The sequence below is a fragment of the Syngnathoides biaculeatus genome, chromosome 14 (genome assembly GCF_019802595.1).
Source record: "Syngnathoides biaculeatus isolate LvHL_M chromosome 14, ASM1980259v1, whole genome shotgun sequence".
Taxonomy (NCBI): Eukaryota; Metazoa; Chordata; class Actinopteri; order Syngnathiformes; family Syngnathidae; genus Syngnathoides; species Syngnathoides biaculeatus.
In genome coordinates, this window is record NC_084653.1 from 16353116 (window position 1) to 16377691 (window position 24576).

A 24576-nucleotide genomic window follows, 5' to 3' on the forward strand; every position below is an offset into this window, starting at 1 on the left:
GCTGATCCCTGATGCAGTCCCACCTCCACCTTAAATTCCTCTGTCACACCTAAGGCACACCTCACCATTGTTCTGCTGCCATCATACATGTCCTGTACTATTTTAACATACTTCTCTGCCACACCAGACTTACGCATGCAGTACCACAGTTCCCCTCTTGGTACTCTGTCATAGGCCTTCTCTAGATCCACAAAGACACAATGTAGCTCCTTCTGACCTTCTCTGTACTTTTCCACTAGCATCCTCAAGGCAAATAATGCATCTGTGGTACACTACATATGACATATGACATGACCTATTGGATACATTGTTAATCCAAACCACCAGAATTTCCCTTTACTGGAAATGCTCTCGGGCAAAACTAGGTTTAAGAGGGGACAGCGAATAAAAGTAACCTTGGGATAACTAGCTGACAATCAAGTGTGCATAGGTAAAAAATAAAATGCATTGTTCGAAAATAGCCTTGGAAAACCTGCTGCATGTAGAGTATATTTCTAAACTACACATGCTTACATGTTGAAATCGACTCAGAGTTCCTGATTAAGAAATGCACATGACAATTTTTTGCACAAAAAATAATATACAGTGTGGGGCGTATCTTACTGGCAAATTTCTAGTAGGGAATATTACAAATAATTGCAAAAATACAACCACAGAACATATATCTCAACAGTGATCTCTCGTACTTATAGTTAGCTGGAATGTAATCGTAAATTCATGATTAACGGTCAATATTTGAATGGCAATAACCCAAACACCATAAACATGAAACAATCCAAGTACAAAGCTAGCTGAGCGTACCTCCTTTTACCACTTCACCGTGTATTCTTACATGGTTGCACAAACTAGTTTATTGGATATACTATTGTAAACCTTGTATCCCAGTACTCTTGTAAACCGAGGATCACCTACAATTATTTGCTAGCTGTCTGCGACTTAGTCAGTGACTAATATTTGGTTCCTGACCCATGAGTTGAGAACCGCTGGTATCCAGTATGTGAATTGGGAAGGCACCCTATGAAGATGGGAGGAAGTGAGTAGCAAATACTGAATGACCGGATGGGACCAGACAGGAGGCAGTGAGGCAGGCAGTGCAACCAATGTGTGGTGACAGTGACTATGCAAAACCAGTAACCCGGAAATTTGAGCGCCAATCAGGGCCTATTGTATGCATAGACTACCGTGCCCAGTGAGTACAGTACAGTAGTATCTCCAACCACCGCTTCTTGGGATGTCAGTAGAAATGTGATAAAAGGTTATTCTTGGAACCCATCTCTTTTTTCCCCCTACATGATGGAGAGCACTTGTATGTTCCCTCTGTCACTGACTGAGCTCTGCATCGAACGAGGCTAATTTCATCTAGCGACTTGAATGTTTACAAAAATATTTAGAATGTAGAACTCAACCTTGGAAGGATGGAGAACTGTACCTTATAATGGATGTTGAACTCAACAATGGAGAGCACAAATAAAAGATCAATTTATTTCTTTTTGCTGTATACTGAAGACATTTTGGTTTTAGATCAAAAGATAAATAAAATGAAAATTAAACAATTACTCTTCATGTGTTCAACAATGGGACAGAGTAACTTTTATTTGAACACACCTACTTTTCAAGTAAACAGAAGTATTGGAAAAAATGACTGATGGGTCAGGTTCGCTTGGCTTTGCCCCCTTGTTCTGTTAATATTTATTTTCACGGAAAAAAAATACTGTGCAGCATTAGTTTAAGGAGACTGTTTATAATTGCGATTTACTTGATCAGACTACATTTGATGAGCAATTTTTGCAGAAATGTAAGAAATTCTAATGGGTTCACATAGATTTCCTCCCACCGTAGGTCTTGGCTGTAATACAGCACATGACAACCAAACTACATACAGTGAAGAAAACAAGTATTTGAAGACCCTGCTATATATTTTCACCAAACTGTTTTTCTCCGTAACCCTTTCCAGCCGTGTGGAGTTGTACAACTTTGTCTCTGGTGTCTGTGGACAGCTCTTTTGTCTCGGCCATGTTACAAGTTTTACTGATTGTATGGGGGTGGACAGCTGTCTTTATGCAGCTAATGACCTCACACAGGTGCATCTGATTCAGGAGAATACATGGAGTGGAGGTGGACTTTTAAAGGCAGACTAACAATACTTTGAGGGTCCAAATTCTAGCTGATAGACAGGTGTTCAAATACTTATTTGCAGCTGTATCACACACATAAATCGTTAAAAAATTATACATTGTGATTTCTGGATTTTTCTTTTTGGATTATCTCTCTCACAGTGGACATGCACCTACGATGAAAATTTCAGACCCCTCCATGATTTCTAAGTGGGAGAACGTGCAATATAACAGGGTGTTCAAATACTTATTTTCTTCACTGTACAGGGGCGCCCAAACTTTTCAGCCCCAAGATCTGCTTTATAAATTACTACCACCTGTACTTGTATTTTTTTTTCTGTCATTACCTGAGTTCACTCCGATGACTTCCACTGAAGTGAATCAGCCAGGGATGCATAGTCCATACAGTAGCTGCTGAAAGCCAGCCTCAAGAACACTTCTAAATGTTCTTCAGGGAGGCTGGAACAGTACTTGGACTTAATGATTTTCATGTGGGAAAAGATGGACACATATAAATAAGTGAATCCGAATATTGCAATCAAAAAGTTAGCACATTTCCTCATGTTGCAGTATTTTAGCTCTTTGAGTAAGTTCCAAAACTGGACTGAGAAACATCCACAATCTCTGATGTCCTTCCACATTGTCTCGGTTACATTTTCAACCATGGCGTCACAGCGCCGTAACTCTACTTCTTGACAGCTGGAGAGCTTTGATCGAAGATAATATTTCTGCGTTATTTCCAAAGTTCCAGAACAATGCGTCAGCTGCTTCAAGGATTGCCTCTTTTACCATCTCTGCTTCTTGGAAGGACTTCTTGTTCTTGACGATGATGTGACTCACCCGGAACGATGCTTCGGTGGTGTTTTTCGCTTTTGAAGTACTTGTGAAAAGTAACTGCTGTCCAGACAACTGGGATTTTAGTTTCTTCACATTTCTTTCTCAGCTCGCTTTTTTGGGGGGAATTAGTGATGTATTTTCCATGTGCGGCGGCATGGTGGCGCAGCTGTAAAGCATTGGCCTCACAGTTCTGAGGACTCTAGTTCAATCCCAGCCCTCCCTGTGTGGAGTTTTTATGTTCTCCACGTACCTGCGTGGGTTTCCTCCCACATCCCCAAAACATGCAACATTAATTGGAGACTCTAAATTGACCCTAGGTGTGAATGTGAGTGTGGCTGTTTTTCTCTATGTGCCCTGCGATTGGCTGGCAACCAGTTCAGGGTGTACCCTGTCTCATGCCGTTGACAACTGACATTGGCTCTAGTACTCCCATGACCCTTGTGAGGATAAGCGGCCAAGAAAATGGATGGATGGATGAATTCTCCATGTGCAGTCTTAAAATGCCGCTCCATGTTTTTCTTCTTTTGAAATGTGATGGCAAACTGGCAGATGAGGCATTCGCATTTCAAAGATGTCGTCATAAAAAAATACACTTCCTTCCATTCCCCTTGAAAGTGTTAAATTTTCCTCTTCATACTTGCTTCAGGTCCCCCACTCGTTTTCATACCCTTTCATAAGTTTAAGAGAAAACAACATGAAATAAAAATTTGAGGCAAGTCATAAACTAGCTTGTTAGTTCTGACATACTTTGCACCAGTTTGCACGTGGATGACCGAAATGTCAGAAAAATTCAGATGTCAACAAGGTTAACTATATGAATATCGATCAAGCGATGGAACAGATGATAGGCTGATGTCTTTTTTTTAATGTCACATTATTCCATCCGATCAACGTATTGAGCACCCTTACAATAGAACAACCTTCAACAACAGCACTCATTGCTACAGTTCCTGAGCCCACAATTGCGTCAGTATTAGATGCCACAAAATGCTGCACTCAGTCTGAATAATGTGAACCGTCAAAATCAAGTCAGAGGTTTGTCCTCTTGTTGCGTTTTCAATATAAAGCTAAGTAATTACAAATAAGGATCATCAAATGGACACTAATTAAGATAAATGCATCATCATGCCTGCGCATAAGATGGGACAGTTAATTTGTTCTCACCTTGAAAGAGCTTGCAAAAACTTTAGCAACTAGAATAAAGGAGTAGAGTGCTTGTAAACACTGATAAGCAACTAATGGTTGGATTGTAAAACAAAGGAGTTCTTATCGGTTGCTGACAAATGACTGTCATTCCTACACAGTGACTAATAATGATCCATCCTATCTCAAGAGTGACCGTACACAACTGTTTTGTTGCTTGCTGTAATGTGTTTTTGATGTACCTTACAATATGTGTTACCTACCTTACACATTTTTCAAGTCACAGGTTGTCATTTGGCAGATTTATTTTTTGGTTTAACTTGCGAACAACATTTTGAGATGAGTGTTGTATTATGGCAGCAAACTCAGCATACCTCCCAACATGCAGCAGTTTGTCAGAGGGTGAACAAATCTTGAAAAAAGCTTAAAAAACAGACACTCTCTGTTACTGTCAAACGAAGTATCAAACTAAGAAACCTATGTGTATTACAAACATAACTTTTCCTCAAGGTCTTTTTGCTTATTGCTAATATAATTTGAAACGCTAAGAAATAGCATCTACTCTAGGTGGTGGGGTTACACAAGCCTATGACAGAGTACCAAGAGAGGAACTGTGGTACTGCATGTGGAAGTCTGGTGTGGTGGAGAAACATGTTAGAATAGTACATGACATGTATGAGGGCAGCAGAAGAGTGGTGAGGTGTGGCATAGGCGTAACAGAAGAATTTAAGTGAAGGTGGGTTTGCATCAGGGATCAGCTCTGAGCCCCATCCGGCTCACTGTGGTCATGGATAGGCTGACAGATGAGGTTAGACTGGAATTCCCTTGGACCATGATGTTCGCAGATGATATTGTGATCTGCAGTGAAATCAGGGAGCAGGTGGAGGAACAATTAGAAAGATGGAGGCATGCACTGGAAATGAGAGGAATGAAGATTAGACGTAGTAAACCAGAATATATGTGCGTGAATGAGAAGGGTGGAGGGAGAAGAGTGAAGCTACAGGGAGAAGAGATAGCGAGGGTGGAGGACTGCAGAACAATGATGAGTGTGGTAAGGAAGTGAAGAAACAGGTCCAAGCAGGTTGGAACAGCTGGCGGAAGGTATCTGGTGTGTTATGTGACTGGAGAGTCTCTGCTAGGATGAAGGACAAAGTTTATAAAACAGTGGTGAGGCTGGCCATGGTGTACGGATTAGAGACGGTAGCACTTAAGAGACAACAGGAAGCACAACTGGAGGTGGCAGAAATGAAGATGTTGAGGTTTTCGCTCAGAGTGAGCAGATTGAATAGGATTAGAAATTAGCTCATTAGAGGGACAGCCAAAGTTGGTTGTTTTGGAGACAAGGTTAGAGAGTGCAGACTTTGATGGTTTGGACATGTCCAGTGGCGAGACTGAGTATATTGGTAGAAGAGTGCTGAGGATGGAGTTGCCAGGCAAAAGAGCGAGAGGAAGACCAAAGAAAAGCTTGATGGATGTTGTGAGGGAGGACATGAGGACAGTGGGTATGAGAGAGGAGGATGCACAAGATAGGCTTGGGTGGAAAAAGATGACACGCTGTGGCGACCCCTAACAGGACTAACCGAAAGGAAAAGAAGAAGTATGTGGTGGTGTTACTGTGTAACTGCCTTTAAAACTTGAAGTTTTACAGAATGGATATTTCAACATCATTGACTCATAGACAAGACAGACAATGCATAAGTGCTAAGAAGCATAAATTATTTATATTTTGCCAAAAAATAACTAATGTTACTGAGTCACTTAATTGACTGTATTATACTTCAAGTCAGGCCGGCAAGAGTCACAATGAGTTAATTGTGATCAACTGAATTGTATTAATTCTTTAGATTAATTTTTTTTTCATGGAGAACAATATTATAGAGGGCTGTTTTCTGTATGACAAAATGATGACAAAAACATGTTTTTTGGGGGGAGACTGGAGCGGATTGACAGCGTTTCCATTATTTCCCTGGGATGAGAGGTCATGAAACCAATTACACTTTTATCTCAAGACTTCACTGTACTATTTTTGCCACAGAACACCAGACTTTACATACAAATCAATAAAGAAGCTACGGGGGCACGGGGTACACACGTAGTGATTTTCAAACTATACTTTATCTTCTAACCACATTGTAGAGGAAAAACAGGGCTCTTAAATCTCTCCAAAGGATTATATTTTCGAGACCACAAGGATTATGTTAAAGAGACCCATAAGCCTTTGCTGACATAGAGCGGAAGGGTGAAATCATGCTCAAATTCAGCCCGTTTATTGATATGGGTGTTACACTTCAACTTCACCGAAATGGGTACTGATATATATTTTTTTCATTTCAGAGAAATCATGGATGCACACGCCCGAGGCCCTGGCGAAGCATTACATAGCCTACAACGCTAAGGTATGTGTCAACTCCTTATTTGTGTTACTTTTCGAGTGGAGTAGAGCAACAGTGTGGTGAAAATCTTGTGCCATCTTAAAATTGTAAAACAATTCTAAAAAAATGGGATGCACTAGTATCGAAATACTAGATTTTATTTCAGAAGTCTGACATAGCGCAACCATGAAAGAGCTCATTTGTCTTCTAGTCTAATCCGGCCATTGCTTGTCTGTCCCATTTTTTTTTAATACCTTTATTGGCTCTCAGATAAGTACAGTATTATATAAAAAGAAAACACACAAAAAATACTGATATATAAAAATAAACTAGATTTTGGATTCAGATATACTGTGCAGTTAGGCGACACTTGGTAAATGTTTTTTGAGGCCCCAATCAGTGATGTCAATGATTGGCTTGGCGAATTATGGCATTAAAACCAATCAGCATGAAATGAGAATTATCGGCCGATTCCAATCAGGTCGTTAAATCGACATGAGGTCCAGTTGTATCGCTCCATTGTGGTTAAGGACGTTTGCTGAAAGGTGAGCTATCAGTTTGCTGGTCGAACTATGTTCCAACCCTCAACTATGGTCCCAAGTTGTGGGTCGTGACCTAGAGAAAAAGATCCTGGATAGAAGCGGCCAAAATGAGTTTAGTGGGCAGCTTGTTTGGGCTCTCTCTACGAGATAAGGTGAGAATCGTGGTCATTTTGGAGGGGTTTAGAGTAGAGTCGCTGCTCCTCTGCATTGAGACGAGCCAGTTGAGGTGGCTCAGGCATCTGATGAGGATGCCTCCTTCTCGGCCCCATGTTGAGGTCTTCCAGGCACTTCCTATTACGAGGAAATCCCAGGGACGACCCAGGACATGCTGGAGGACTTTGTCTCCCAGCTCTTTTTGGAACGCCTCGGGATCCCCCCAGAAGAACTTGACAAAGTGGCTGGGGTTTGAGAAGTCTGGGTGTCCCTGCTCAAGCTAATGGATGGATGGATCGATATTTTGGGATTGTTTACATTTAGTTTACAGATACTATTATTCCAGGCTTCAGTTTTCTTGGGGCGGGAGTTCAATATTTGCCACCTTTAGCTCTGCTCAGTTCCCATCAGCGGGCAAATAGCTCAATATATCATTAATTGTTTGTGGCTATAAGAGTGCAAGAAAGACTCACAAGATGTCATTGCTGCTTCAGATTGTGTGTCTCATTTGCGCAATGATTTTAAAACCGATCAAATTAATTAAGCCATAAAAAACTTCCAGCTAGGAAGAGCAAACTGTGTAGAGACAGTTTAGTGGATCATTACTTTGAATGGACTATTACCAAGTGGAAATCGCTGCACATTTTATCTCATTTAATAGTGCACAATCCCCTAGCAAAGAGACAAGAATGGTTTGTTTTTCTGCTGGATGAGTCAGTGATGGATGATCCACTCATCTCGGTGTTGCCCTCTGAAACGGCCTCAGTCTCTAACGGAGCGTGCTGGTCAAGAGCCATCACTTCTCCTTTCCTATTCTGGGCTTTTGTCAGCTACAAAGTTATACTTGTCATGCCACTGCTGAGTGTTAACATCCTCATATGAAAACCCATTTGTTTTTCTTCATTTGTGCACAAAGTGATGTTTCAGTAAGAAATCTTTGCTGAAACATGGTCCCACTGCACGTTTACAACACAGCCAATTTAATTAGATGGATATTTTAGGACGTATTTTGTTTCCTCTACTTTTTATTGCTATTAGACTTCGGAGAACCGATTGTCTTTTATACAATGGCATGCGCAGGAACAAAGAATTACTGTCATAATAAAAATAAGTAATTTAGTGTGTGGATACAGCATAGCATCGTTTATAGGGTTAAATGGTGCATGCAAGACAAAAATTCACCTATAGACTACAGCTTCATGCCGCATGAGTCCAGGATCATTTGTTGGCAAGCCAAGCTCCAAGCAAAACTAAAACCTGGAATGATACACACAAATTCTGTGGCACAGACACAAGCAATCAGAGTTTTGCTTGAGCTCCCGTGTTGTACTTGGAGCCCAAAACTTGTGTTTATGAGGTCTAGCATTAGAAAAGGCTACCATAGAGGCAAACACCTGTGTTTATGAGATCTAGTATTGGAAGAGGTTACCTATATAGCTCACTGATGCACTCAAGTGTTTGCTGCTCCTGCTGCACAAGCACATAGTGTTTAATGGCTCCATCTGTTGGAGAATGATAGAGCTGCTGCAGAAGTCTATCTACGGCTTTTTTATGGCAGTCTTGTTCATGCATTGGGAAGCACGGAAAAGCCATCTGCAGGGGGTGAATTGAAATGTGAAATGATTTGAAAGATGTGTGCGTATGAATAAGAGAGAGTTCAAACTATAAAGATGAGTATAAGGAGGATCAGCTGTTGAGCTTTATATGCCTGCCAGGGGTGGATGTGATAAAACTCTGAACTGTGAGCCAGTCACGCTAACCACTAGCTCATTGTTCTGCCGTGTAATGAATTGTCCCATATAGTAAAGTATTTATAGATTGTTTTTCTTTATGACTTCTCATTAAAATTAGTTTTCTGCCCACTTGATTTAGGTCAAGGTGTGTCAGGACATTTCCAGAATTGGCATCACATTGCTTTAGAATAAATTTCAACTACATACAACTACATACAAGCTTCTTTTTCTTCTTTTCATTTCGGCTTGTCCCATTAGGGGTTGCCACAGGGTGTCATTTTTGCCATCTTAGCCTATCTCCTGCATCTTCCTCTCGAACCCCACTGTCCTCATGTCCTCCCTCACAACATCCATCAACCTTTGCTTTGGTCTTCCCCTCAAAGCTCCATCCTCAGCATCCTTCTCCCAATATACTCACTCTCTCGCCTCTGAATATGTCCAAACCATCGAAGTCTGCTCTCTCGAACGTTGTATCCAAAACGTCCAACTTTGGCTGTCCCTCTGATGACCTCATTTGTAATCCTATCCAACAACCATTCCTTTCAAAGCAGTCACCAGTGTACCTGGCAATGTTCTTCTCACCCAGGAACTGGCAGATGCTCATAGGAGTTTGAGCAGGTGCATGTTTTTCTTCCCACAACGCTTGCCTCTTCCTACTTTGCTTAACTATCTCAATGCCCAACAACCTCTTTGTAGACATATTGGTTAATCATCTCCCCTGTGTGAATTAATAGATAAACATTGAGTGCATTACTTCTCACAAATCTGTGTTATCTTCCAGTTCCTCGGGAACACCGAGGTGGAGGCCCCAAAAGGAACGGAGGTTGTCAAGGACGCAGTGAGAAAGCTCAAGGTAAAAGGATGACTCGGGAATCTAGCCTGAAGGAGCAAGAAAGTGTCCAGAGTGAAAGTTACGGTCAAGATTAAAAACTCCGAGCAGACGGTTGCTGTGATAAATATGAGCCCTTCAGGCACTGGCAAGGTGCCTTTGTACTTTTTCTTCCAAGCATGGATGATGTTTAGTGACTCGATGTAGAGGGTGATAAAAGACATTATTTATCTACCGTAAAAATGGTTTTAAACTCAACTTGAATCCCTGAGTTATTTTTCAAGTACAGTCTAGATAGTTGAGCCAGTAAATCAAGAACGTGTACCAACTGTGCTGCATTATTAATGGGAAAGTGTACTTTAGTCTTAGCATCAGTCCAATTGTTAGTGTTCAACATGATCTCATCCAGATGTAAGATAAGAAGGAATTTACTGTAATATTTTCCAACATTGTCATACTTTGCTTTGGACGCATGATGTTTTGATCTTTCTGCACCGGTTACCAAGTAGCAAAAGCAGTGCTGATACAAGTCCCAGAATGCAGTGCAATCACCGGCTCATTTCATGATTAACATTAGTGGATAATAAAAATCCCGAAATCAGCTGACTTAAGCACCTTGCCAACATCACATTTGACTGACTTTTTTTATAACATTGCTATTTCTTGCTGATGAACTAAGTGATATAACTCATTTCTTTGAAGTTTCAGAGACACATCAAGAAGTCAGAGGGACAGAAAACCCCAAAAGTCGAGCTTCAGATTTCCATTTATGGCGTGAAAATTTTAGATCCCAAGACAAAAGTAAGTACTTACAAGTGCACTTGAATAGTGTTTTCCATCCACTTTATTATTGTTTTGTTTTGATCCAATACTTCTTAGCTCCCTGTTATGTTCACGTTCTTAAGAGAAAAAGCTCAAATTATCATAATTTCCGGCCTATAAGCCGCAACTTTTTTCACACCCTTTCAACCCTGCGGTTTATGCGGCTAATTCATGCATTTTTTCTAACGACCACAAGGGGGCACTCTAGCGAAAAAGATAACAGTGAGACCAGTGGAATATATGTGCCGATATGTGATTTTTCCAGCCCTGTTAGCGCTGCACTAGCGTGTTACTGCCATGTGTCAGTGATTTTTACCAGTATGTTTTTTTAACTAGCCCTGTTACCGAAGCGCTAGCGTTAACATCAGTGCGGCATTAACGTTTGCATTGCGCTAGCATAAGCATTAAACTGTCTGTGTATCATTTTTCTTTGTAATCATCTGGTGCTTCAATGTGGGTTTCAATGTAGGCACTTGCAGCTTTTACACAGCTGCGGCATTTGTATGTACTAAATGGTATTTCCTTTACAAATGTACTTGGTGAGGTTTGTAACCAGGTGCGCTCTGTAGGCCGGGAATTACGGTATTCCTAGTATTTCATTGCTTTTTTAAGTTTCAAAATTGAGTTATCATTGTGTAGTCATATTTCTTCATGATTCGTGATTCATGAACATTGTCGTTAAGAAGTTCACAAAATGGGTATTTTAAAGTCACGTACATGCATAGTAATGTTTCAAATGTTTACTGATTTTTAAAACATGTGAGGCCCAACACTCTCACTCTCCATCACTCTAAGCTAAAGCCAGAGTTGACAACTTAGTGACTATCCTAATATTTCGAACTTTTCTGACACCTTTATATTATTTGAAATAGCAACTAGCAGAAAATCGAGCCACTTTCTATGGTGGTGTTGGTGACTCCGAGAGTCTGCTGTGTTGTGCGAACATAGCCGTATCCCTCACTTTGGTAACTCATCTCACATCATATCGTGTTTTGTTTTTTTTCCAGGATGTGCAGCACAACTGTCAGTTACACAGAATATCATTCTGTGCGGATGACAAAACAGATAAAAGGATATTCACCTTCATCTGCAAGGACTCCGAGTCCAACAAACACCTGTGTTATGTGTTTGACAGTGAAAAGTGTGTAAGTACCTTGGGTTTTGCCAAATAGACACCGCAGTTTCATCCTCAAATTCCCAGTTGACTTCGGTTGAAAGTGACATTTAGTTGAATATCCCCATAGGCTGAAGAGATCACGCTAACCATCGGCCAGGCCTTTGACTTGGCCTACAAGAAGTTCCTGGAGTCGGGAGGCAAAGACGTGGAAACCAGGAAGCAGATTGGGAGTTTGCAGAAAAGAGTACGTTGTCTGTTGCGGTGCTTCTTTTCAGCTTGTTTGCCGTTATTAATGAGCGTAATTGACTTTGATGCACAACGATCACTAATTGCCCTTTAATGATGTCTCATCTGAGTGCGGCTTGCAGTGAGTGAGCACTTTGGTTAGCTGGCTTGGCAGCTCAGCAATCATCAGTTGATAAATGATACGAAAATAAACCACATTGTGTTTCAACGGCTCTTTACAAAGTGTAGTGCAGCCCATTTGCCATCGTTTAGCAATAGCTATAGTTCTTTTTTTTAATTGATTTAAAAACATCTACTGAAGGCAGTTTGGTTTGTTTAGGGGCATGGCTAAAAATATATTCTCTTCTAACAGTTTTCTATTTAGGATGTTGTTAAGGATTTTTTTACAGACTTAGATGAGAGGGGTTTTTTTTCATAATTCAAAACAGTTCCCGACTGATCTCAGAAATTTTTCATCAAAAAATACACAAGGGATAAAAAATTATAGAACATTTTTCTCTTGGTTTGTGATTTCAAAACTAGTTATCCATCGTTTCTTTATGTGCTGTATTATACATTTATATGGGTTCAGAGTCATTCCGGCCCACAGATGGAGAAAAAATAAAAATATAAAAAAACAACTAAAATATGGCCCACGAGAAAAATTTGTTTGTCAGCCCCTGCGTTCTTGGGCGGAAAAACATTGGTGTGTCTTCTGAGTTATGGAGTTATAGTAAATAAGTGTGTCATATCATAGTATTCAGAAAACTCAGAACAAACACATTTTCTGAAATAATTTTAAACTACTACATGTATTTCAAGGAGTCCGTCAATTGCGGTTTTTCCGTATACACAACAGGGTTTAGCCATTCTATCCCTCAAATAGTGAGCGTTTACTGTAGCGTGTGTACTGAAATGTAGGTTTCGGTGTGTTGTCTTTTTTTTTTGTGCAGATTCAAGAACTGGAAACAGAAAACTCTGAGCTGAAGAAGCAGCTTCAAGATCTCGAACAGCAGTTGATGATTGCCCAGGTGCCCCCAGTAAGGACGAAGCAATCGGAGTTTTACTCACATAAAAAGAATGCTCTTAAGCATGTCCAGCGATGTTTCTGCAGCGCTTCGACTAATAAAAGTTTCCGTCTGCCGTCTTTTTTTCTCAGCCATTATATCTAAATGAAGCTAATGAAGCGTACATGCTGCAGAGGCCTTCTTCTCTTTTCTGGTGTCACGACATCAACTCCTGTCTGGAGATCTCCTCTGTCACACTCACGCCTATGAGTTCGCCAGAGTCCAACCTGTCCACTGGCCTACTAACTCCCCCGCCTGTCAAATCCACTTTCCTTCCTCCTAAACCTCACGAGGGATCCAGTGTCCCGCGACCTCACGTAAACTCCCCCCAATGCTTCTTATTTTGCCGCACTTGCTTTCACACTTATCATCTCCTCCCTTTTAACTGTACTGTCACACTTCTCTACGTTTTTACCAATTTACGCTTATTTCTGTGACTTTAAACAGGCAGGGAGCATCTCCACAAAACCACAGTCAACAGACATTTTTGACATGGTCCCCTTCTCCCCTGGGACCGTGCTGGTACCCACACAAGCCAGCAATGGCTGTCCGACACCCCCAACCGTACTGCCTCCAAACATAGGTCCGTCGTCGCCCTGTGGTACTTTTTCAAAAGCTTTAACTAAAGTTCACCTTCTGGTGGGTGGTGGTACCTGTGACCTTTATGTTTTGTCTGAAGGGAAAGACCTGTTTGGTGCAGAGCCATTTGATCCGTTCACCTGTGGTTCAGCTGACTTCCCTCCGGATATTCAGTCTAAGTTGGATGAAATGCAGGTGAGCAGCATTTTTTTTCCCCAGGTACTTTGGTTGCGAGAATATGAATACGTTGAACTGCTCTGCCTGTTAGCAGATTGCTATTCATTGATTCACACGTTCATAGTTTTTTTTTGTGGAATGTATCCTAAGCAATTTGTTGCAAATCTCGCCTAGTCATCACCAATTTTTATTCTTTCGGTAGTGCCCAACAATACCACAAGATGGCTCCGAAGCCCAGCTAATACTAATTGCTATTTGGGGTCATGAACCGTTACATTGCAATTTGAGAGACTACAAACTTGTAGTGTAAGATATTTACATTCTAAACAATTAAACTAGGTGTCAATAATATTTGCCACAGGGCTCGCTTCCCTTCCCCTGTGAATAACGGGGGGTTTGCCGTAAATATGTTGAAGTGAAGGCTTTTGGTTTCATGTTTTCATGGACTGGAAAAATATCAAATGTTAGGACTTCTACTTGTTTGGGAAAATTCACATTGAAAATGAGTTGAGGATGAAAATCATGACAGTTTTTTTTACTAATGGCAAGGGGGTGGAAATAAAATACAGTGACGATCAGGCCCCCGCGCTCTATTTTCATGGCAAATCCTTAAAATAATCCTCAAACGTTGACGCCACACTCTGGCTATATTAAAGAGCTTAAAGGGAAAAAGCTTTTCTTATTTGGATTGCCCATCTGTCTAAGATACGTGCTTCAGATTGGGGCTCATTTGAGTGAAGTCCACTATGTAAGAAAATGTCAAATTATGAGCCCAGGAATTTTAAGGGAATATCTACTTCAAACCAAAATGTCTGTCTTCTGTTTCAGTAGTGGACGTGGGTGCTTGAGGCTTTTTTTTCTTCCTGTTATGATGGATACATCCACATGACCAACTTTGGAAAGATCCATCAAACTGATGCCTGAGATTGATTTATTTTTAGAAACATTTTTGCCAAAGTTTGCAAAAGCTCCCCAACATGTTACCTTCAAACTGAAATGGCCAAATTCCCGTTTCCATATGGATTGTATAGCCATTAATTTTCTGAGCCGCTTATCCTCATCAGGTTCGCGGGAGTGCTTTAGCCTATCCCAGTCATCATCATCAGCAGGAGGTGGGATATACTCTGAACTGGTTGCCAGCCAATCACAGGGCACACAGAGACAGACAATAATCGCACTCACAATTACACTTATGGCCAAGTTAGAGTCTCCAACGAATGCATTTTTTTTTTGGGATGTGGGACGAAACCAGAGTGCCGAAAGAAAAACCATGCAGGCACAGGGAGAACACACCTCCAGCACACCCTCAACCTGAGTGAGGATAAATGGTGTAGAATATAGATGGATGGACCAAATCGGGGCTTTTTCAAAGCCCCTCGCTGCTGGTTCTTATTAGTTGATTCAGTGTTGTCAGGTGAAGAGCAACAACCAACCACATCTGGCTACTGATAGGCCAGCACTCTTCTCCAATCCCAGCAATACATTCACCGACAGTCCCCCCTCATCCAGCTGAAAGCATGAAATTTGGTTTGCATTTATTTGCATTGATTTTATTCTGATTCTATCCACAAGGTGGCAATACTTGATGCTTTTCTTGTCAGGTAGTCTTTTCCATTGAACTTTTTTTATCGTAATTAGTTACATTTTTACAGTTTTATGACTTTAACATTTATCTTTGTCCTCTCCACCTGCAGCGTCAAAGATGGTTTGTACTTTTTTTCTCTTAATCCCTTTATGCTACGCTTCTGTGTTGCACTTTTTTTGTATGAGACGCATGACTTCTGCACTATTTTACTGTTTCAGTTTCATGCAGGGGTTCTCAAACTTTTTGGGTACAGGCACCATTTACATTGGACATTTTTTCTTTTCCTGGGACCCTCTTATAATTCTAATGCTAATGGAAAATAACTACCACATGAACCACTATACAGCATTTTATAGGAATTCGTTGCTTTATATTTTAGAGAGTAATATCATAAAGTTACAATAACAAATTCATGGATGTTAGATTTCCGTGATAATACATCATATCGAAGCTTTTGATTGGCCCAAAGCTATGGCAGGGAGTTGGTAATTGGTTGTTTGTTTTATTGATGTGCTCGCTCTCACATACCATATATACAGTATACACCTTTTTAAATGATATGACACCATGGTTATATATACACTTTGAATCAAAGGTTTGGGTACAGTTTCTCATTCAATAGGACTAGAAAGTGTATTTTTTTGTTTGAGAACCACTGATTTAATGTATCATTAGTAGTCCAAGACATTCTGTCTGTGTCTGAGTGAAGAAGGCTCATCAAATGCTCATTTTCCATTGGACCGGTTCTACCCCAAACCAGCCTCGATCTGACCCGTAAGGTCGCTTTTCCACTACACTTTTTTAAGGTAGAGTGCTGACAAAGGCAGAGCTTTTCAGAGCCTCCTCCGACCCGGTTCTCAAACACAGGGTGAGGAAGGCCGTGACGTAACTGTCATCTGATTGGCAGACAGATGTAGGCGTTTCTTCAAGAGTGGTGGCTTCTCGCTTTCACAATCATGGCGTTAGTTCCGCAGACCGAGCGGCGCCGTCGAACCCAAGTGAACTGTTGCGTTGTGTGTGCGATTAGGCGACTGTTTTGATAAGTGGTCAATTAGTCTGCAACTGGTTTTGCCGCGATTCTTTCTTAACGTCGCCGCAGATAGGTTTACCCTTACAGGAAAACACATTTCTGGTTTTAGTAAGCTGCGCCACTGCGCCGTGCCACTCCAAGCCGTATAAATAGTATAGAAAGCAGGGGTCTCATTCGCGGCCCGCGGGCCATTCGCGGCCAGTGACGAGATATTTAGTGGCCGCCACCTTATTATTAGTGTTTGTCATGTTTAAACCCAACCACTGGACTAAATATACAAATGAAGGGACAGAAGAGGTCTTCAATTTGGCCCGTACAAGGAAAAACAGGTTTCGCTGACCAGCTCCAACTCCAACACCCTTTCTGAGTCAGCCTTACCGGTGTCCCCCTTTTTATTAGTTTCTCAGGACAAATGGTTACAAGGTTACAAATTCAAATGGAGGAACAGATAGCAACACCAATACAAAGACAAATACTAAAGTAAACATTTATAATGACGATGTTGAGGAGTATCTGCTTCGATGTCAGCAAGGGTGTGCATCACTCCTCAAGGTGTCGCTGGGTCACACTCCAGGTCACACTCTGGGTCACACAGCCGCTCGCAAAGAGAAGGATTCGGGCAAAGATGATAGAAAAAAATGCATGATAAGAATTATAACATTGATTGTGTTTAATATTAGTCCGGCCCTTGAGTTTTATATGTGTGGCACTTTCACAGTGTTGTGTACAGCACTGACGAACCTAATAATCACAGTGGGCTATATGGCTCTTGGGGATGGATGACATTGACCAGGCATGATGCAAGCAGAGAAACATTTTTTAATGAGTTAAAGTTAAAGCAGCATTGCCATGGAGAGTTTTGTTAGTAGTTTTGCATTTGTTTATACCAGCGTCCTTATCTTGTTTTGAGTTAAAAACAAAATAAAAGAATAGACATGCAAGAAATTCTAATTTAAATTGCGCTCACATGCATGTAACCGAGGCTCCTGCCCAGACTCTGCCTCCAGCAGCCCCAAGGTAAATTGAGTTTGAAACCCCTGATATAAAGCATTAAGTATTGTGTTTTACATCAATACTTAACTATTTTCGTAGTTTATAATTGTCGTGTTGGATGAAAAAACAAATCTTGTAAGCAGATTGTACCTGAATGTGAATAAAAGACAGGATATTTTACGAGGCAGGTTCAACGCTCCCGTTCAGTCACTTCCGTGTAAACAGCGCACGTGCAACAGATCACAACTCCGCTATTTAATCCGCACTTGCGATATAAAAAAGAGATGTTGTCGAGTGTTTTTCTAAAACCACCACACATGCATAGTCTATTTTTATATCATGCTTCGGCGTGTCATAGGGGTGGCAGCCCAGCTGATTCGCTTGCTCCAAACTCGGAAAGGCACTTCCAACAATGCATGACAGTTTATGTTTACGGAGTCATCTTCCACAAAATGGGTCTGAACAAAGCACAATTTTGGTTCTGAAAGGCTTTGGAATTTCTTCCAGAATAAGTTCAAGCCATTTTTTTTAATTTAACTCCTCTAAGTTTGATCGGTGATGTAAAGATTTTCACATGAGGTAACTGTCAGTTTTACTGAGATGAGTGGGTGTGCAGCAACCAATAACTTGACAGGTACCGATACTTGAATCCAAATTGTTGAACAACAACCCAGATTTCAAATCCTGGTATTCAAAGGCCAATTCGTTCAAACTACAAACTGCATACGTGTCAGAATTAAATCAGATCACAGTCTCATTTTGACCGACTATATAAAACAGTTGAAAAAAAAATGGGTTTTGATGGAAAGGGACGTTTAAGAAAATAATGTATTCCATCATTGTGTTTTGGGGAAGTTGACTATGTTAACCTCCTTTTATGTTAAAACAGTACATATTTTTGTCAAGTTGGTGCATGATGTTTTTTTTTAGTTTAAATTCATGAATAAATATTCCAGATTTTCCACCTCATTCCCATTTAGTTTCAATCCGATTTGAATCAGTGCAAACATTCTATACTTTCCGTCACAGTCCTTGTCCAATGTGTGTTCCAGGAGGGGTTCAAAATGGGACTAACCCTAGAGGGCGCTGTTTTCTCCCTGGACCCCCTCGACGGCCGCTGCTGATCGCCCCCGAAGATATTTTTCATTGCCCTCTTCTTTAAAATCGTTTGTCCATTTTTTTTTCTACAAGTGCGAAAATCCACTCCATAGTGAAGTTGGGATGTCACCCCCCACCCCAGCCCCTCACCCCCACCCATCTTCTCCATCTGGAGTTTTAGATCTGAATTTCCATTTAGATGGTTTTGATTTGTCCACTATTTGCAGGTTAGAAGCATAACAGAAAGAGACATATTTTTGTAAAAAAAAAAAACAAAAAAACTGGAAGGGATAGTTTTGAGTTACTTTGCTTGCACACTGCGTGAAAGCTGTATATCGGTAATCCTGTCCAATGGTACACTCACTTTGTATGTACTTGTCATTTAAACTGTGTATGCCAAATTCAAGCAGGCTATGAAATGCGTAGAATTTGTATTGTTAACCTACTTATAACATCACATATTTTACTTATTATTAAAATACACTCGTTGTTAAAATCCTTTATTTAACAATTTCAATTTAGATTTTTTTTTTTTTTGTCTTTCTTGCACTTTTGGGAAGGGAAGGTACCCACTGTATGTAATGTCGATATCCAGTATGATTTTCCATTATTTTGACTGTTGGTTTGTTTAATACCATCACACTTATTAAAATGAAATGTTATTGTAAAAATAATAAAATGCTACTCCTACTCCTTGTTAAATTACACCATCGTTCGATGACGAGTTTGTTTTGGTTTTAGTCACGGGCCTAAATTAAGCAACAGTCCTGATATTTTTCTGATGGCCTTATTTTTTCATCACAAATATTTTTGCAAAATATAATTTGTCGGGTTATTGTATTTTGTATTTTATTTTTCTTTTTTTGGGTGAGGTTGGGAGGGATTTGATTACATCAGATCACATTGACCCACTAGAAAATCCCAATGAAAATTAGGCTTCATTTTATGCCTTATATTTACCTATTACAGGGAGTCCTCGGGTTAAGACAGTCTCGACCTAAGACATTTCAACTTTACAACGCCCGTCCCACGTCCGCCATTTTGTCTGGCTAATGCCTGTCCGTGTTTGTGCGCCAGGAGTATCTTTGCATTATTCGCCCTCCTTTTTACACATTATGGCCCCAAAGAAGAAAGCTGTCTTTTCGCAATGCGAAAGACAGAAAATCCATTACCATGGAAATGAAGCTCAAGATCATAAAACGATTGGAGAAAGGAGAGACAACAACACCACCGAGGCTTCAGTCGGTCGACAGTGATGACACTTATTAAAGACAAAGCCCGTATCTTAGCGCACGTGAAGACTTCTGTTCCTATGTCGGATACAATGATCACAAAACAAGGTTCTTTGATACTTGTCGAGATGGAGAGGACTGAGGACCAGGTTCCTTCGCAATAGCTAAGCACAGGCTCCCCCTTCTTTTTCTCCATCCACCTCTCAGCAGTAATGTTAGGTACATCGTCTTATTTATTTCAATCTTTGTTTTTTTATACAAAGTATTTTGATGTAAATTCTGACGTTAATGGTGGAGTCCGATTTAAGTCGAAATTCGAGTTCAGTCACTACTGTAGAGACGGATCTCAGTCGTTTTTTCAGTTATACATTGCAATGCAATATTATTGTCATGATGATGACGGTTATCATTACTATTATTTTTATATTGACAACTAGACTCTGCAACAATCTGAAACAAACATAACAGGAAGGTTCCGAGTCCCCGCTCGTCATAGCTACAGAACTCAAATTTCTCCCTCCAATCACTTGCCACTCATTCAAAATTATAAATCCTGAAGTCTGGATCTTCATCGATGCATTTCAAGTTCTGCAGGATTATGAAGTACACGTGATGTCACAACGAGTATTCTTTCCCTTCATCGCTACACATTCATGAATAACGTACCTCTGTTGTTATCTGAAAGAAGAACAGTCAGGCAAATGAGTTGCAAAGTTTATTTCAAAGGATGAAACTCAAATGCATCCAGTGTGGGAAAAAAAATGTCCTCCTTTCTCCTTCTCTTCTGTCTCTGGGATTTGTTGGCAGTAAAGCCTAACAAATGTTAAAAAAAAAAAAAAAAACTATAATAAATATTCTCGGAATAAGCACCAGATGATCACAATAGAATGATTTAACCCCCCTGTTACGTTCAGGACAGTAATAATCTGCCCGGGTCAATTTGATCCGGGGCATGTTTATTATTCAAATGTCCGAAACAAAAAAAAAGAATTACCAGTCAACATACTTTATCTTATGATTAACTCCATTACTCACCATTTTAAAAACTATATATTGTTGATTACACTTGTTAAGCCACTACTCTAACTGCTAAAAAAAAAAAAAAAAAAGAAAAGAAAAAAAAAAAGATTTAAATGGGTCAATTTGACCCGAAACATAACCGGGGGGTTGAAGGCACATACAACAGCTCAAGTTACAAAGAAGACATACTATTCTACTAAATACATGTCTTATCAAAACAGTTTGTCAATTTGTGTGCAAAAAGACAAAATTAACATTAAAACAGAAACCTTGCTATTCCTAAATTAACATGACAAGATATTTGGGGTATTAACAAGCATACTGTTTAATTTGTTGCATAGCAGGAGATACAAAGCAAATAAGCACTCACAGCCACCTTTCTATGTTTAAAAAAAAAATGGTAAATGATTTTTATATAATAAACCCAGGATACTGAAAAGGGAGAATTGACATGGATTTAAAAAAAAAAAGAAGAATGTATGCTACCTTTTACTGTTCAATATTGCAAAAAATAGGGTTTCCAAAAAAGTTACAAAGCACCAGAAGATTCACACTGACATCATATTCATCGTTCCGTGGTTAAAATGGAGAGACTTTCTTTTTTGGCACCCCGAAACCCTGAGCTGCACCGCAATAGCTCAGAGTTGTTCATGTCATGCCACTTTACAAAACAGCACATTTAAAAGAACATTTACATGCTGTGTCATATATTTATGGATGTCAGTCTCTGTGACGAGGTAGCTAACAGAGAAATTAGGTACATGAGACGTTTGGGGATGGAGCCGCGTAGTCCACGCTGATGCTAAATAAACGGGTACAAAAACTAGGTTCATTTCTTATTAAGCATTTAGGGTGGGTGATGAAAACTGACTTTTAAATTACTTTAAACAAAGAGTTTAGTCTCTGTTTACCTTCACGCTTAGCAAGCGTGAAATTAAACAGTCAAGTCAACCTTTTGGGAGCCTCCTATTTCTGAAAATGTTTCCGTTACCATGTTGTTGTAAATGTACATAATAGCGTCAATTTTTCAATCCATGACTTGGCGGCTAGGCTCGGTGAAGATCAGCCACTTCCAAGCCACAGCCAAACATAAATGAGTTGTGTTGGAGGCAGAGATTAGCATAAGCTAAGAGCATTAGCCGACGATAATGGCGCACACTCGACTGCTAGGTGAAGTTGTCAAATTTGTGTTTGACGATGTATGAATCTTCCACACTAATCGACAAGTGCATGAAGTGCTGCCTCCGTAAGTGAAAAAGCTTTTTTCGGTCTTTGCAGGCGCTTATTTTTTCCCCGAACTCTGGCCTCCATTTCCGTAAATAGAAGTAATCTGGATGATGAAAACCGTATTCCACATTCATTCCCCAGTTTGTCTTGAGACAGGACCGCTCAAGGTTAAAGTGTGCCGGCTGTAAATCTTGATCCTTGGGGGAATTTTGACGAAAGCACACCTGGGAACTTCATATTATGTCTCCTTTAGGTGGGTCCATTGCATATAAATTCAACGGTCGGATAGACAAAGTAAACATTTCTAATTCATAGATCTTTATTTAGACATTTACGTTTTAGTGGGAAAAAAAAATCTGGGAACTTTGGACCTTTGAGTTACAAAGTCAAGACATACATTGTAAAACAAAGAGGAATGATTCAGACATGACCAATTCTTAACAAAATTTTTGAAACATTCTATGTGTAACTTCCAAATCTTTGGTTGTGTTCTGAGTTGAAAGGCACAATAAATATCTTGCCACAGCGCCAGAAAAGTCCTCAGTACTCGTATGTACAATGTGGCTGATCTGGGTCAGCTGTCAGTTCAATAGTCTCAGGATGTGCATATACCCTCTGACAATTTGCCCCCCACCCCTTTTATAAGAAGCACACTGCCCCAATATCGATACCGAACTCTTGATTTGGACCACCAATGTCCACAGGGGCAATATCCACAATGGGAAGTCTGGCGGTTTTCTGTGTCCTGTACTCAAACACTGTCTTGCCCCAGTTGCCATTTGCTTGCTGTAAAAAAAAAAAAAAAAAAAAAAAAAAACATTAAAAAGGTCAGTCTGTGGAGAGTTGTTTAATGCTTGACCTGTGTACTATTTCTACTTGGATTTTTTTTTCAAGTAAAAGCTCGAGCAACACAATCAAAAATCATTGAAAATATTTAGTACACACAGAAGACACAATTTCTAAATACAGTGGTACATTTTGGAACATAAGAAAAAATGTCAATTTCAAAGATGTCAGTGTGAAAGTATGTAATCAAAGTAACTTTTCTGGAGTCGTGTAACTACAAAATAGTACACAAAGGGGATGTGTTGGTACTATTTTCACATTAGTACTTTATGCTATTCATTTTTTTTCCGTTGGTTCCGGTTCGGACTCATGCATGGCAACAATAAATATTCACTGTTTGTCATGGAAGATCCTTGACTTAATTAATAAAGTTTGTTGTTTTAATTACTGTTACTTAATATCATGCTTTGACTTAAACAAACTGTAACAGTATTTATTTTTTATAATAGTTTAATGCATTTTTGGTTTTGCATATCCCCAGCTACTCATTGCATAAGATAAATTCACATTTTTTGTGCTCTTCCTGTAATGCCCCAAAATGCCACGTGATGCTGCCATAACTCTGACTAATAAGAAAGTAGCTTTTGATAATTAAAAAATGTATACACATGTATGTGTTCTATTTGGAATGATTTTAAGCAATACCTAATGATAATAACAACAACAAAAAAGAAAGCTATAATATGTTGATCAGATATAAATCTTTTAAATAATGTACATCTGCCTTGTTTTCCTCTTATGTTAGTTTATATTAATTAGATTGTACTGTATACTCTTCTCCTTATACTTTATAGACTTACTGTTCTCTGTATACATTGTATGAACAATTTAATAGTATTTTTTTTAATAATAACTAAGTATTAATAGGTGTCAAGCAACTATATCGGTGGTCTGATCAGGGAACTTACGGTGCAGGAGTCTTCCACCACGGTGTATCTGAAGCGGTTATTTCCCTCTGCTTTGAGCTCCAGGTCATTGGAGGCTTTGAGCAGCACAGCCTTTTTCAAGTTACCCGTCTTCTGGTCCTTGTAGCCCACAGAGTTCTTGCAGTGGTAGGTGATGGACTGAGACGCTTCTTTGGACAGAAGGCGAATGAAGGTCATCTGGACTCTGAGGGCATTCGCTGACTGGTCTTTGTTGCCATAAGTGAACTGCAAACACAGGCCACAACAAAATGAATCAACACAGTCCTACAGATTGACATTTCGGTTAAACGGGACATTTTTTTGAAAACTTGCTTATTCACAAATAATTTAGTCTACCATTCATTTATACGGGAAAATCTTTTGTTTGGCTATCTGTTTCTGAAAATGTGTACCAAGTGCTGTCTTGAGCAACGTGTTCATTGTGTTTAAGACCGCACGCTTATTTCTTTAAGTAGAAGCCAATCGGCAATCAAAATGCCGTATCTGTAGCCCATGGTCCGGTGGCCCAGCAGTATTTGGGGAAGGGTAAACAGTCCTTCACCTGCATGAGATGGAGCTCGAACTCAAAATGGGCTAATTTCCATAATACAAACTCTTGGGGTAGTTTGACAAAAGCATTACACAGACACATTATTCAGACGGCTGGGAACGTTTTTTTTATCATGAAAAAAATATGCCATCCTTTTAATTATAAGCACTCACTTGTGTTCCTCTGTTGATATCAGCTCCAAACCAAACAGGTTTGTTCCTAGAAGAGCTCCACCAGTTTTTACGAGGTAGGCTGGATGGGTTGGCAGAGATGCAGGTCTCTCCGGTCTCCAAGTTACAGTACACTTGGATGGCATCCTCTGCACTGCCTTGGTTAGGGTCCACCCAGAATTCACCTAGACAATGAAGGGAAATGAATGG

The 24576-nt window shown here is 40.0% G+C and overlaps 2 protein-coding genes across 4 annotated transcripts in view; one reads left to right on the top strand and one right to left on the bottom strand.

Annotated features, from left to right (window-relative positions):
- Nucleotides 1–19244, top strand: part of gulp1a (GULP PTB domain containing engulfment adaptor 1a) — a 63753-nt gene extending 44509 nt beyond the window's left edge. The window contains exons 3-11 of one of the 2 annotated variants that reach the window (XM_061842680.1): nt 6429–6490; nt 9676–9747; nt 10426–10524; nt 11553–11690; nt 11790–11906; nt 12841–12927; nt 13402–13537; nt 13634–13728; nt 18371–19242. In XM_061842680.1, coding sequence (XP_061698664.1) covers nt 6429–6490; nt 9676–9747; nt 10426–10524; nt 11553–11690; nt 11790–11906; nt 12841–12927; nt 13402–13537; nt 13634–13728; nt 18371–18442 — 878 coding nt within the window. In that variant the 3' untranslated portion in view covers nt 18443–19242. Of the gene's footprint in view, nt 1–6426; nt 6491–9675; nt 9748–10425; nt 10525–11552; nt 11691–11789; nt 11907–12840; nt 12928–13401; nt 13538–13633; nt 13729–18370 lie in introns of both variants that reach the window. The other variant, XM_061842681.1, reaches the window with a different exon arrangement.
- A 2952-nt stretch (nt 19245–22196) lies between these two features.
- col5a2a (collagen, type V, alpha 2a) overlaps nt 22197–24576 on the bottom strand; it is a 40216-nt gene continuing 37836 nt past the window's right edge. For both annotated transcript variants that reach the window (XM_061842677.1, XM_061842676.1), the window contains exons 52-54: nt 24370–24551; nt 23650–23892; nt 22197–22681 (exon numbers count right to left, since the gene is read on the bottom strand). In XM_061842677.1, the coding sequence (XP_061698661.1) occupies nt 22535–22681; nt 23650–23892; nt 24370–24551 (572 nt within the window). In that variant the 3' untranslated portion in view covers nt 22197–22534. The remainder of the gene's footprint in view (nt 22682–23649; nt 23893–24369; nt 24552–24576) is intronic.